General features: G+C 41.0%; 4 protein-coding genes across 4 annotated transcripts; 2 read left to right on the top strand and 2 right to left on the bottom strand.

Annotated features, from left to right (window-relative positions):
• Positions 1-364: 364 nt before the first annotated feature.
• On the bottom strand, positions 365-1,252 carry N7483_008868 (uncharacterized protein; the record flags this gene model as incomplete). Its single annotated transcript, XM_057092295.1, has 2 exons — positions 365-937; positions 1,121-1,252. 2 exons carry the CDS (start codon positions 1,250-1,252, stop codon positions 365-367), a joined length of 705 nt encoding a protein of 234 aa, XP_056943469.1.
• Positions 1,253-1,388: 136 nt separating this feature from the next.
• Positions 1,389-2,083, top strand: N7483_008867 (uncharacterized protein; the record flags this gene model as incomplete). The annotated part of the gene is made up of 2 exons (XM_057092294.1): positions 1,389-1,393; positions 1,744-2,083. 2 exons carry the CDS (start codon positions 1,389-1,391, stop codon positions 2,081-2,083), a joined length of 345 nt encoding a protein of 114 aa, XP_056943468.1.
• An 8,982-nt stretch (positions 2,084-11,065) lies between these two features.
• On the top strand, positions 11,066-12,702 carry N7483_008866 (uncharacterized protein; the record flags this gene model as incomplete). Its single annotated transcript, XM_057092293.1, has 2 exons — positions 11,066-11,509; positions 11,671-12,702. The coding sequence occupies 2 exons, from the start codon at positions 11,066-11,068 to the stop codon at positions 12,700-12,702; spliced, it is 1,476 nt and encodes a 491-aa protein (XP_056943467.1).
• A 7-nt stretch (positions 12,703-12,709) lies between these two features.
• Positions 12,710-12,934, bottom strand: N7483_008865 (uncharacterized protein; the record flags this gene model as incomplete). Its single annotated transcript, XM_057092292.1, has 1 exon — positions 12,710-12,934. The coding sequence occupies one exon, from the start codon at positions 12,932-12,934 to the stop codon at positions 12,710-12,712; it is 225 nt and encodes a 74-aa protein (XP_056943466.1).
• Positions 12,935-15,209: the final 2,275 nt, after the last annotated feature.

Below are 15,209 nucleotides of genomic sequence, written 5' to 3'. Positions count from 1 at the left end.
CCCTGTACCAGCCCGACCAACCCTGCCAGACCCTCCTAGATTCGATGGGAAACCATATATGCTACGCACTAGACCTGTGCAAAGCCCATGGGTAAAACCCATGGGCCTGGCCCATCACAGCCCATGGTCCAAAAGCCCATGGTGAAAAAGCCCATGGGCATTTGGACCATGGTCCATGGGCTAGGACCCTGGCCCATGGGCACCCATGGGCAAAAGAAAAGTGGAGCATGTATAATATGCATATTTAAAAAACATTATGCAGTATGAGAAGGGTATGAGAAGGGTTTGGTATAGATCTAAATCATATACTTCGTATCGTTGAATCAAGTATATAAAGAAAGATAAATTTAAAAGAACAATTAAATTAAAAAGATAATAATCTAATACTGTGTAATGGTAAATCCTGGAGCCTGAGAAGGAGGTTTTCTTTGTCGTTTAGGGAGTCGATGATGATGATGATGAGATCATCATCATCATCATAGACACTCCTTCGAACCTGAGTCCGTTTCAAGGGTGACTTAGGTCTGTTGCATGGTAGACCTGGAGTTGAATCTCCTATGACGGAGACCTCTTCATCAACCTCCTCTACATCATCATCACTGATATAATTAAATACATCATCCACTTGAATCTCTTCCTCCACTTCCTCTTCTGGATTTTCAATTTCATCACTATACTCATGGGATCCAATGGCTGCTTGTTCCTCGAGCATTGAAGCACGTATGAACTGTAATCGATCCTCCTCTGTTTCAAACTTGGTTGAGCACATATACAACATTAGATTCTCAATAGTCTCCGGTTTTAGAGAACCTCGGCGGTAATGGCATAAATCTCGAGCATAATTGAACATACGCTCAACACCTGCTCCAGTAGCTGGGACACAGAGTGTATCACGGGCGATTCGGGCCAGAATTGGATAATCATCAGAGTGGTTCCGCTACCAAGTACAGGGGTCAGCCTCAATAATTCCACTTTGGAGATAGCGTGTAAGCTCATCCTCAGTATTTTATTGAGTGGAAGATTGGTGAAGAAGCCGGTTGAGAAAAGTTTGGGGTGTTGGACGTCTGGAGGTAGGTGGATCAGGGCTGGTTCGTGCATACTCCGTATACTGTTCACGTACGAAGCGCTCATACTCCTTAGCCCAGTCAGCGTCATCTCCACGCCATGCGTCAGTTTGAAAAGCTTGTAGTTTGCGAGAAGGAGCTAAGATAGTTGCAGTAGCATAAAGATAACCTTGTTTCCCATTGGTCATTTCATAATATTCTGCAAGCTTTTCTCGTCCTGAAATAAGTGCATTTTTCATTGCAACTTTCCATGGAGCTCTTTTGGAATTCAGCCGTCGAATAGATGTGTCAAGGTGGTCAAACAAACTGTTATAAAGGTCGAATATGAGGTGAATCGTAACAGTTTTGGATGATGACACAACAGTGGTAAAATTAAAAAATGGCTGAAGGATTGAAAGAAGATAATCAACATGTTTCCATTCCTCCGGAGTCAAATGGAAGATCTCGGTTCCATTTTGAATACAGTATGAATCAAAGGTTGATCGGAGACGTTTCGCACGTTGTAACATCAAAAAGGTAGAATTCCATCGTGTTTTAACATCTTGGATTGGAAGGAGTGGGCGAGGTTGGTCTGTGTTTTGGAGAATAAGAAAATTTTGTCGGCGTTGTGCACTGGCTCGGATAAATACAGCGAATCGTCGAATCTAGAAAATAAAACATTGTTAGCATAATCTGCTAGGTCTTCCTTTGGTGCTCCTTCAGCCTTTGGTGCTCCGTCGGCCTTTGGTGCTCCTGCTAGCAAGGCAAAACCATCAGACTTTACTCAACCGGTCAAGTCAGCCTTTGGTGCTCATTCAGCCGTTGGTGCTCCTTCAGCCTTTGGTGCTCCTGCTAGCGAACCAGAACTACCAGTCTTTACTCAACCGATCAAGTCAGCCGTTGGTGCTCCTTCAGCCTTTGGTTCTCATTCAGCCTTTGGTGCTCCTTCAGCATTTGGTGCTCCTTCAGCCTTTGGTGTTACTCCAACAAAACCATCCGCTTCTTCTCCTGAATTTCAGGCATCGACACTATTAGCTTAGGTGGAATCAACATAGGATGATGTTGGGATGATGTTGGGATCTGTGATCCGCGTAAGTGAGTTCGAGAAGGTGGTGTGAAAGGGAAATATGCTTTAAACGGCCTGAAATTGACTCGGGAGCGAAACGAAGGGAGTGAGATACGGGATTCCGAAGACGAGCAGGAGCGTGGAAGAATAATACTCTATTCTACAAGGGGGGTTGGAAAACCTTGGAAATACACAGAGCCGGAACACTAGGCTCTACATCTAGATATCAACCGTTGCCTGACGCGTAAATGAATTTATCAACTTTCAATGTTTGAGTCACTTTCACGCACATACGTATTCCAAGATTTTGGATAGCCAATCATAGCATACTAACATCACATGGATATCTAAATGCTCCAAATTAACTGGATGATTCTTACTTAGCACAGCTGATACGATTACCGGCATCTATTCCAAAGCCCGGCGCTTGATCTGTAGGAGCTATTCTTATTCTGTAAGTTGGCCTATGGAGCTATCCCTGTTCTATGAGTTGACCTATGGAGCTATTCTTGTTCCGTGAGTTGACCTGTGGAGCTATCCCTGTTCTGTGAGTTGACCTGTGGAGCTATTCCTATTCCAGCACTAGCCTGATTTACATAAATCAATAAAACCTACCCAGTAAACAGATATAAGTATTAAAATAGATATTAGGAAGTAATTATATAAGAAATAAGGCATAGGAGAGGCGCCATTTGACCATAAACTCAAGTTTCCTTACCTAGTAGTAAGCGGCCTAGGCAGGCAGCACTTAAGGGAATTTATATAAGACAAGCCCCCGAGGTACCTCAACTACTCTTAGGTAAAACTTATTCTCCTTTCGCCATAACTATAAATAGCCTTCCCTCTGAGTTGATTTGGATGATTGTGGAAAGCGTGAAAGTTCTTAATTGCCGAGTGATTAAGTCTTTGTCATGTATCAGTAAGAAACTTAGGGAATTCTGCTTACCAATTATGTTCCATCATCTCACCTTTGGTGGTGAGATTTTGCATGGGTCTCTAGAGATTCTTAAAGAATTTTTGGAATCTGACTTATATACTCACGTTCGCTGCTTGACATATATCTATCCGGTACTATTAGATCACAGTAAGAGTCCCCATATCACATTTTTCAAAGTTGACTTTGATCTAGTATTATTGAATGACCGTGGAGAACTTCCAGAAGTATTTAATAGCATACACCAACGGTATATAAAAGATACCTTCTCTAAACAACAAGTTATCCTGAATAGCAAGAGGGATGTCAATTTGATTTTACTGGCTTTTCGAAAGCTTCAACGATTAAACAAAGTGGAAATCCAATTTTCCAAAAACTCATTTCTCTCGCCGTTTGTGCTCTCGCCATTCGCGTCCTAGGAATTTTCTGCTCGCCGTGTTGAATTGATTGCTACTGTTTTAAGGAATCATACATCTACCTCATCATCGAAGTTAAAAGATATTGCTATTAGCTTTTAAGTTGTGGGCTGCTTATTACTAAGTAACTCCGCTTGGCCAGCTTCTAGATGATGTACCGACAATATGCTGGACAGGATGTGCAGAAACTCCTAAGGTCTTGGAACAGCTCGAGCTCGGTATAACACTCAAGATATAAGGAATTGATATATGCATAGGTAGGAATACATATAAGGTGTTTCTTAAGGTAAATATAAAGATAGTATAGTTTATGTATCTTAGTGATAGCATACCTTTAACCTTAGAGGATTAGCCGAATATACAAATTCAAGACTTAAAGTCTTTGAAGATAGTCTTATTACACTGGTAGTTGTTCTTAAACTATTATGAGGTAAGGGAAAAGTGCGTGGGGAAGGATGAGCGTTATTATAAGTTTTATGTTACTCCAACATCAGCTGCTGTCCGCCTCGAACCAATTCCTTTTATTCTTGTTTTTTAATTTATATGTACTTAATTCAGTACTAGACTAACAGTGATATCTCTACTAAATTCTATTTAGATATCTTTTAAATACTAGGTATATACGATAAGCTAAATGACTTGTAAAAAGCTTTTATGAAATACGGAATACCCCTTTCTGCATACCATGCTTGCATATCTTGGTCAAGAAATTCTTCTATCTCTCTTAAAATCATTCTTTACCTGTTAATCCATGTGATTCCAAAGAGCTAGAACCTTGAAATATCAACCTTGGAAAGAAGCTAATACTACCTATGGTGGCGTCTGAGTTGTTTAATATTTAGGATGTCACCGAACCTTTATATGTTAGAACTCGATGCCTAGGGCTATTCTTGGAATGACTTCAAATTAACTGGATGTGTTTTACTTAGCTACTTGACCTATAGGAGCTATCCCTGTTCTGTGAGCTGATCTATGGAGCTATCTCTGTTCTGTAAGCTAACCTGTTGAGCTATTCCTATTCTAGTACTAGCCTGATTTATATAAATCGATAGAACCTGCCTAGTATACTATACCTAGGTATATATATAGTAGGCTAAGCCCTGACTTAGAGCCCCGTCCAAGATCTGAAACTATTTCAAGTTACCTCATCCATAAATATCTTTTTAAATGAGCGGGTCTGGTTGTAATAGAGAATATTCTGCCTATGAGGAGGAAGTTCTCATTTTTTCAAAAAAGAAGAGTCTGACTCCGACGTAAATCATATATGAATTTAACAGGAAGGTTGATCTAGATCGTTAGAGAATGCTTATGGCTTTGGAGAAGAAATAGTAAGAGATAAAAACAAGACTTTCCGAAGATTTAATACTTCTTACGCTAAGGCCTCGTCTAGAATGTCCAAAATTGACTGTTTGTTCACCTAACGTTTACTCCATTATGGCTTATAATTGGGCTGACTAGATATCTGGATAGACCGTTTGAATCTAATATAAATACAGCGAGCATCCGTTGGTTAATTTAGTGATTAGAGGATTAGATAATGCCGTCCTTATCGCAGTGCTGCTTGGTATCGATCAAGTCGATCTTGTAGTTATTCCCGACATAGTTACCCGTATTTCCGAAGTATATGACTGTTTAGAGATTGAACATTTTGGTGCTGCTGATCCTGCAATCAAGGATCAAATATGTCACAACGAAACATTGGATGCTTTCAAAAATCGGATTGGAAAGGGGATCTTTGATTCCTACCGATAAGAGTTTCTTTGAACGTATAGAACTCGAGAAAATATGCCTCCTTTATTTTCAAATGAAGTTTGGGCCTAGTTTGACAGTAGATTTATAACCTTGAACAACATGCTGGGAAACCGTACTTAAAAGGTTCTAGCGCTAAATTTCGCTCAAAATATAGTCTAAGACTGACTTACCTTAGTTTGACATCCGTGGGATCTTTCTTCCCACAGCCCAAGTTACGTTAAAATATCTCGCTATCATCGCTTTTGGGCCCAATAAGTCAAGCCCTAGTTTGGACAAATCTTCTGATCAAACGATCTCTACTCTCGCAATAAATATGAGCCAAGAATCCCTTGCACGTCTCGCGGTTACTACATAGAGCTTTGATATATCTGTATCTCCAGCGCTATGTCCCTCATTGATTGAATTCATATTTAATTTGACACAGAGCCCTAACCCGGCTCCGTCAGCTATCTATCGCCTATGCAAAGTGGTACAAAATAAACATTTCCGTGGTTGGCGAGACTCAAAAAGGCATATGGCATTTTTGATTGGACTTCGCAGTGAGTTTGAGAAATGTAATTTGTAAAAATACCAAACTTATCTATATCTACTAGTGAATATCAAAGCCATTATCCAATCAAAACTGTTAATACACTCCGGAGAACTGCAAATACAGAAAGCTTAGTGGTGACTTCAAGACTATGTTAAGTATACTTAGTACCAGGAACCATTTGAACGTACCGCCTACATAATAGATCATTTCATATTTGAATCTATAATCATACTATGAATATATCAAGTAGCCTAAACTCTAGATACCAGCCCTTATTGCTAAAGCTACTTATAATTAAGCCCTAACAGTACATCCTCACTATCTATCCTAGTCCTTCATTATCTATTCGTAGACCGGAGACCAAGTTAACAGTCTAGGGTAGATACAAAAAGGGATAGCGGGATGGTTCAACATGGACAACTAGATCTAGGTTGAGCTGTATTAAATAGACACAGGCTCCATGAAGCTTGCCTATACCCAAATCGTAGAACATCTCCAGCACTAGGGTATAATCTATCCCCAATGAATTAACTTAAGAGACCGGTTATACTAAACTAACTAAGAACCTGGGGTCCTGCGATTTTAGATAGTCAATAAGTAGATAAAGATTCTGCATATCTAGATTCAAGCTGTCCCTCATGGTCCTAGCCAGTTGTTCAAGCTCAAAGAGGAAATAGAAGAGGATCCTTAGTACCATCTAGATTAATATCAGCGTTCTCCAGAGTTATAAAGCTTTATTCAACACACTGATGGCTTTTCCTCCATATAAATAATAGAATTAATATCACGCAGTACCTCTGGCAGGAGCTCTTCGGATTTAATATCAATGTACGATAGCTCGGAATTAAGCTCTTATCCTCCGGTTAGAAATATTTCATTTGCTAAAACGGATCTTACGTACCAACACATTTGTGGATAACAAAAGCATATTCGTAATCTGCCCCTCTAAAGTTTAATTTATATCTACATGCTTTCCTGTCCCAACTATCATCATATCAGTAATGTTCATTAGCAGTAGAGAATCAATTACTTCATACATTTCCAAGATCGATAAGGATAGGGATACCCAATTCTTAAACAATTCGAAGTCATCTAGAGTCGTATCAATTAGAAAATTAGGATGAACGACATTTTGATTCGTTACAGTTAAGATTTCGGCGACAGTAGATTGATCGCAAGTGATATCCATCAGTAACCGGTTCAATAGAGTCGCATCAAGGGCTTTAGAGGGCTAGCCCTGAGCGAAAGGCGTCGACGGAGGCCCATGCTTTGGATCCATATTGTTTCTTGAAAGAATTGAATAAAGCAGCTCAAAAGACTAAGAATAAAATGGTAATGTAAAAAGACAAACAGTATCCAAGGGGGTTCTTCCTTTTTAGTACTGAATACCCCAAAGCTCAAATATTCATAGCTTAAGATATTCCTTCGGCTCATGCATTCAGCGTCTAGATTCATGAGAGTGCATTGTATAGTGCATATACATATGTGCATGTACATATAGTATATGGAGTACTTTCGATTTTAATTGGATGGATTACTACCGCTAGTTAGTGGCTACTGAAGTTAGAGTAGGTATCGGCAATACTGGGGGACTTAGCGACCAATTATAACAATGATCACATATATATGATCCCTGTATAAAGGTATCACACATTTATGATCCCTGTAACGAAGTATCACATATATGTGATCCCTGTACGGAGTACCGGTATACCTTAAACGGCAAATCGCAACGGGGACACCCGACGAGGCAAAAATGGAGTTCACGATGGAAAACTTATTTTCCGGAGACTTGCATCTTACCACTAGCCCGCAGCTATTTACGTCGTTGGCTTCAAGCATAGCTACAGTCATGGCATCGAATGAATTTATGCTAGACGTGGCAAGGAGGGTTCTGCAAGAGGTGGGGTTTCTTAATTTAAAAGAATCATCAGTGGGCGACCGTGTCTTGGAGATGGAAAAGCTCGGCTTTCCATACCTCACCGAGTATGGAATCGATTTCTGCAAGCAATTCGCCTTTGACGAAGTAAGAGAGTGGAAATTCACTGTGAATACCAGCTAATCATCATTAGCGAATCCGATCTATTCTTGAGGCCTTCCTCAAACGATGCAGCCTCGGCCATTGGTTGAGATATGAAGAATTCCCTGGCCATGTCGAATGCTTCAGGAGGGGCGGTCCAAAAGCTGGTTGTCGTGTTTTGATGGTACATTTGTGGGCCAAAGGCTCGCGAGTGTTATATTATCCCCTTTCCCATCTTCACGATTTAGCGACGACAAAGGGGAGAAGATCTTTATATAAAATATCTGAATCCGAGTTGGATCATGTGGGCTCTAAGCCCGAGGTCAAGGATTTTCCTAATGGAGGCTTGTAAGTGGAAGCTTTATACTCCTTGGTCTATACTCTAACAATTACAGAGTGATTTTGGATGCTAGGCTCGGTTTCCAGATCAAGCAAGGATATATCATTACTTTTCCTTTTGCCACTGATGAAGTAATAACCACTGGGTAAAGATAATAATTCCTTATTCAGAGGAACTGGAGTCCAGAGTTCAGGATCTGGAAATGCTGAATGAGAGAATTAGAATGAACTTTATATTTGATAAAAAATCAGATAATTGTTTATAGTATAGTATGTGATTTATGTTGATCTTTCTATAACATTATTTTGAGTAAGCCAGTTGGCTGTAAAGGCTAGGACACTGTTCATGATTTAGAGAATAGGAGCATCAAAGCCTTGGGTTTGTTCTTCTCTATGATTGAAAAAGATTTCTTCCGTTAGAGAGCTGCCAGGATAAACCGGATTACTTATTGCAGCTAAGCGAGGTAATAAAGTAGGTAGTTGTGTAGGAATAAGGTTCGTAGATACTTCATCATGAGTCAAGCCGAGCTGGCGAAGAGCGTCATCCCCATTGATATGGCTGAATGTTTGGTCAAAAGCCGATATCCCGATGTCTTCGCCAAGTTTAGATTCAGCTTCCGGAATATCATAGTCTAAAGCTACCTTGTCCCATTTCCGTTTCTTCATGCGAGATCTAGTTGCCTGTTCGACTGCTCACATAATTCATCGTATGTTTTCTGAATGAATGATCGTTTTCTTTCGTATACTCCTTCATTATAATGTTTATCTGTATGTCTGATGAACTCCCTTACTTTTGTGAATACTTTATAACAGTAAACACACACTTCTGCACATGCAATATCTGCATCAGCAATTAATAAAAGGGGCTTTTTTTCCCTTTTCAAAAGAATATCACTTACGTTATTGGAAATGTCGCTGGAGTCCCTGCCTTTTCGGAAATGGCTTTTCTCGTTCACAGGATGGATAGCATAGATCCCTGACGTGTTCCTTATCTTCGCTTTTACATTAAATCTTGTCGCCGCCACTGACCATCGAATGGATCTGACATCGCTTAAGTTCAGCTTGTAGGTGCTGTTGGCGAGACTGGAAGAAGTCAGCGAAGGTTTACTTTTTTTCAGTCCTAATAACCTCATATTCTAACCTGATATTCTTCGAGATGCTCTTGTAGGTTAAGTTCTGTTTCAAAGAATACGGAACAAGCACACCGTGGCTGTGTCTTTGACATTGTCGAGAGTAAGAAGCGGGGTACAAAGTCTGTTATGAGTACCCAGGTGGGCAACCTTGGAACCCGACCTAGCCAAATCTTGATTAGTCAGACATCGAGAAAACTTTGGAAGCTAATTGGCTTTAAGTCCTAAGCCAGGTCGGAGGTCAGGCACCTGGGTAGCGACCTCGGGAAAACATCAACTTTTCGCTTAATTGATCGTACTTTCCTGACTTGCCCTGGAATCAGCACTCAAGTCCAGAATATACCAACTCTCTACCTCAAAAAGATCAAAGATGGCCTCATGTGAAACATGTGGAGGCAAAAAAACCGTGAACGGTATTGCATGTCCAACTTGCAGTGGCAAGAATTGAGCCATTGAGATCAGCCGGTAAGCTCGTATTCTAGCCGAAAATACTTGATCATCGACATTCTTAGGATGGATTTTTAATCTAATACTTGTCGATATAATTCTAGCCTTCGTGCCTGCCGTGGAAGATTATGTGGATTTTAGTTGATACAATGGCATTTCCTACAACCATAGCCGAGATCATGATCGGATATTTTTCTCAGTCAGGAGTGCGGACATAGGTACTCATAATTCTCCCTCGGGAACTGCTAGTACTTTTACATATTCCATACCATTTGAATTTTTACACCTATGTATAGTGAGCAAGCGCTCCAAAAACTTTTCAATGTTGCCATGGAGGGGGGGAAGATAAGTAATTTCCTTCGCAGGTTGGGCGCTAAGTCACATGACCAAGCGTCATTTGTGCCCAGCATATAGTATTCTTCCAAGGCTACATAGATGTTAAATATGAGCCTCTCAGGTCTGCATGGTAGGGATGAACCAATATGAGATAGATTACCGGTATAGAAAGGAATTATCACCAAAATTGAATAGATTGCCCAGTATACGAATAAATATAAAGTCTCACTGATATTGACTTTTTATAGAAAGTTTCTTGCAATGGAGACCCTGAAATTAAATGACGAGGCTGATGCTATTCGGAAAGACATAAACTCATCCCTAGTGACATGCCAAGTCGACTTTTTCGTTCGATTATGGCATATTACTACACCCAACGCCTTTATAAAAGGACTGAATGAGGACTTCTTTCCCAAAAAGGATTTAAATACGTCAATGCCTTTTGCAATTCCCCCGGGGTAGCTGGTAGCTTCATTTAGCACTATAAATAGCAGATTTTTACTTTCGATAGACAACCCTTCCATTATTCATAACGAATCTATCACATGTTTTCTATTAGATCCCCACCATGTCTGCATCTGGAATCCTCGCTCAGTGGCAAGCCTCTCGTGCAGTCCTTGTGGTCCCAATGGGCGACGTCCAGTTTCTTTCTTTCCAACGACTAGCTGCAATTGGCACCATTATTGGTTCCTGTGATTTCTCTGAAACCGCCGTCTCTTGGCATCTGTACATGATCAAATAGCAACCCAGGATTAGCGAAAAACGGCAATCTTAGGCTGGAAAAGCAATTCCACTTGGTGTCTTGATTGCAGCTAAAATACTTCGGATGCCAATGTGTGAAAATTCTCCAGTTTCATTTTAAGCTATTCATCGGCTGCTCTTTATCTCATCTGGGGACTGATACTCTAGAGAGGCTCAGGAGCCACAAGCGTTTTATCAGGCAGGTAAGCTAAACCTAATATAAAAATAGGAAAAACAATGATCCGAACAACTTGGCGCTAGCCGGACCGGATGACTCCTGGGTCTCCACGACATTTGCTAGATCACAACATGTCAGGGAAACGACGACTGCTCCAACGAGAAGTCACATATGAAGATGTGAAAGACGAAGAATTCAACATACTCCATCAGCTTGACTTTTATGGTCAGCAGCTCCAATTTTTTACTCGCCTGTGGGACAAACGCGACTGGATGAAAACAGTCGTTGCACATCATCTCAACTTGGCAACACCCTCTATGTGCGAAGTTTCGAAAGTGGAAGATTGGCTCTATGGTAGCTTCAACGTTTGTGTGCCGATCAATATCAACCGTGATCAAACATCCCGGGTTCTTTTAAGATTCCCTCTTCCATACCGCGTCGGCGAGGCTCTAAATCCCGGCAATGGCGATGAGAAGATACGTTGTGAAGCAGCAACATATGCCTGGCTTCAAGAAAACTGCCCTGAGATACCAATAACTCAGCTCTATGGCTTTTCATTGTCATCTGGCGAAGTGGTATGTGGCGAGTAAAACTCAATTTCATGAATTCCTCTGACATGGCCAAGTTTACTTTTGTAGGATGTATGCCTACCTTCCCTCGGTTTTACTCTTTATTGCGTTGTCGCTTGTTACAGTGGCTCGGAAGACCCACCCCGTCAAACTACATTCGTCATCAGTACCGAAACACCATATCCATTGACGGCCTGACTGGTATTAATACTGGTTATCTTCTGGTCGACTTTGTCGATAAAGCGAAAGGTCAAATGCTCTCGACTACATGGAGCAATGGTCGACATGACCCTATGTTACAGACAAATCTATTCCGTGATCTATCTCGGATTTTTCTTAGTCTTTTCCGATCTCCGCTACCGAGAATTGGCTCGTTGATGATTGATAACCAAGGCTTCCTGCATGTTGCTAATCGACCTCTTTCAGTCCAAATTCAGCAATTGGAGAATGAGGGGATATCTACTGATATATCCCGTGACTATACATATTCAACAGTCGACTCCTATCTAACTGATCTATTGGGGGTTCATGACAATCGTTTCCGCTTCCAGCCAAATGCAGTCAATCATCTCGGAGACTGTGCCTACCAGCTCTCCATACTCACCGCTATGCGAACGGTTTTTCAATCAATCTTCAGCCGAACTTTTCGAAGAGGTCCCTTTATTCTCTCCTTCACAGACCTCCATCAAAGTAATATCCTCGTTGACGACAAGTGGCAGATAAAATGCATTGTGGATCTTGAGTGGGCTTGCTCCAGACCAATTGAGATGGTCATACCTCCCTACTGGCTTACAGACAAAGGCGTCGATGAGATAATTCCAGAAGAATACAATTCTGTCCGCCAAAAATTCATGGAGGCTTTGGTTAGCGAGGAAAGGAATCCAGTCTTTAATACTACGATCAAGCATGAACATGACTCTTCACCGTTACGTCTTTCAGAGATCATGAACAAAACATGGGAATCGGGGGCTTTCTGGTATACAATAGGGATTTCAAGTCCCTCAGGGCTTTTCAATATTTTCAATCACCATATCAAGCCTTTATTTTGCGCTAAAGAATATGATGAAGATTTCGGCGTGGTTATGCCTTTCTTCTTTGAGAAAAATGTTGGAGTTATCGCAGCTCGTAAGCTTGCAGACAAGGGGAAATACGATGAAGACCTCAAGCGTGCATTTTATTGCCATACCGAAAAAGAATGAACAATAATTATTTCTTCTCGGAATTGTCTTGCTCGCCATTCCCTGCTCCTTTCGAAACGCCTTGCTGGATTGCAGCACCCAAGGCACCTAGTACTCTTTCCTTTTGATTGTCGTCTCTTTTCTTCCGTGCAGCCTCTCCCGAGGAGCTTAGTTGTGTAAACTCCCTAAGAGTTCCCCCGATTCCATATGCTGCCTTGTTCTCTTCAGTTCCGGACGAGGGTTGCTCAGCCATTTCGAGAATGCGGGGAAGAAAATTGGATCTGGTCTACTTGTTAGTGTTGCCATTCAACACGAAGAAGGGAGCTTTCTTTCATACGTAAACGAATCTCAATGAACCAAACGAATTTTATATATGCGTTCTTGTAAGGAGTCAGAGGTATTTGTGGAAAGGAGATGCCGAAACTTTCCCGTCTCAAAAACTAAATTTCCATTAAACAACCACCTGACCAGAGGTCCTAACATGATAACAATTTCCCAGGCTTCAAGGCCAATCACACCAAGCTATCCACGTAACTGACTGCCACAGCTGTAACTTGGTGATGTGGCACTCCAATAGCATATCCGAGATGATTCCGGCAGATGAGAAAGGAATTATTGTGCATCCATAACGCTCGCATTTTTTCAGCCGGTTATTGAATGCAAAAAACCAATAATGACAGAACATTCAAATCAAAAGTCTACGCGGAACTTTGATATACAGCTAACCCATCCAAATTCCTCTAAGACCATATATTTTTCTTTTGGGAGGCTCCATTGCTGGCTGCAGACAAGGAGTACAATAACCTGACGTGACCATCTCTCGAAGAAGACGTTCAGCAGCGAAAAGCCCCGATCCATTCGCTTTTAGCATCAAATGGTAAATACGAATTTTTTGAATCCCCCCTAAGGCTCTGTTTTAAAGCATACAAGGTGGAATTTAGGGTACCTATAAGCTACTAGATAGCTCACTGTGGGAATTGAGTATAGATATAGGCCCCTAATATAGAGATCTTGATTATGAAAATTATCTGATATAAGTAAGCCTTCATTTTTACCACACCTAAGGAGCAATGCTTCCGTTAATAATGTCCCAGTTTGCCCTCTTCGTCGTTGAAATTCCCACTTCGCCGCTTGCTGTTGTGCCTCTCCATGGAATCTGGGTCTGGTCGCTCTTCGGCTATTCGGATGACTAGAGGAGATGCGTATATAGGAAAGTTCATGGTCGAAGCCACGGGATGCAGATCGCGTAAGTGTCAGAATGCTAGCCATTCTTGGTCACAGGAAAGCTCAGTGGTGATATGAAGTGTTAAGTGTTAGATGTTGATAGGAGTTGGAGATGTGAAGTTTAAAGATGAAGAATTTGGAAGGAAGAAGCTGGAAGTTTATAGTAGGAACTTGAAAGACGACCTCGGGAAGAACTTGAAGGTGGAGGGTGGAAATATGAACAAATTTTAGGTAAATAGGTTAAGTGAAGTCAAACTTGATATGTCACTGCTAGGATCTAGGGAGGGCTGATCAAGAATGAGGCTCAATCCATACATTGAGCTGCTCCAAAGGTTTAGTAATATTTAACTTTTTCAGCATAAAAGAAATATTTCTTTTGTTTTTCTTTTGTTTTTTTTTCTTTGCTTTAATTAAACAAGTGGACCTAGAGATTTATTCATGAAGTTGTACTTACCTCTAGGATATTCATTCTATTAATCTTTCCTCTCCTATTCATATCTATAAGAGTCTAATGTGGGTTATTATCGCGTGACGCGTCAAATGTTTGCCCAGGTTTTCTCCCACATGCAGTGGCCAAGGTGAAAATTTTTCGAACACTGTATTTCACTAAATACGGTAGTTGATTAAAACCCCAAACGAATACTACCTATGGTACCGAGGCAATATCGGAGAATATCATCTTACTACCTGTGGACACCTGGTCAGTATTCCACATGGTATTTGACTCCAAATAACGCATCTAAACGTGCAGGTGAATATATATCTCTTTATTCTGCTATCTCTTAAGTTAGATATTCCTAGGTTTGGTTGCTGCTTATATGTATGTATCGAACTATATAACAGCTAGCCTTCTCCGGAAGGCACCCATATAGGTAACCCTGTAGGTACTTATATACAAAGAGGTGTAGGTAATCAGTCGCTAGCACCTCCATAGTATTCCTTTGAGAGAACTGCAGAAAACATACCTATTTAACTAAATATCGACATATTTATACAGCTTGGCAGTCTGCGGTCCTGGAGGTTAGGGCCAGACCGTACCATTGAGAGGTCTACTCCGTAGTGAAACAACGGACCAAGGGTGGTTTAAAAGGTCAGATAGGCAGTGATAAAAAGGGACCGAACATGAGACCAAACACTGAAACATGAGAATTCAGATAAAATGTGTATGAAAACAAAGAAGGTCACAAAAAGTTTCGAAATGAGCTAAACCTGACAAGTTTGGCATCAATAAGGGACTTGGGATTCAGGTATGTCAATTAGGATCAGTTCAAATATGGCCGAGGCACCATTTCTTTGGCAGAGTA

The sequence above is a fragment of the Penicillium malachiteum genome (assembly GCF_028827825.1).
Source record: "Penicillium malachiteum strain IBT 17515 chromosome Unknown utg000004l:1.0-4883003.0:1.0-4884900.0, whole genome shotgun sequence".
In the NCBI taxonomy this organism is placed as follows: Eukaryota; Fungi; Ascomycota; class Eurotiomycetes; order Eurotiales; family Aspergillaceae; genus Penicillium; species Penicillium malachiteum.
Note: the sequence above shows the minus strand (reverse complement) of the source record. Positions and strands in the feature narration are given on the sequence as shown.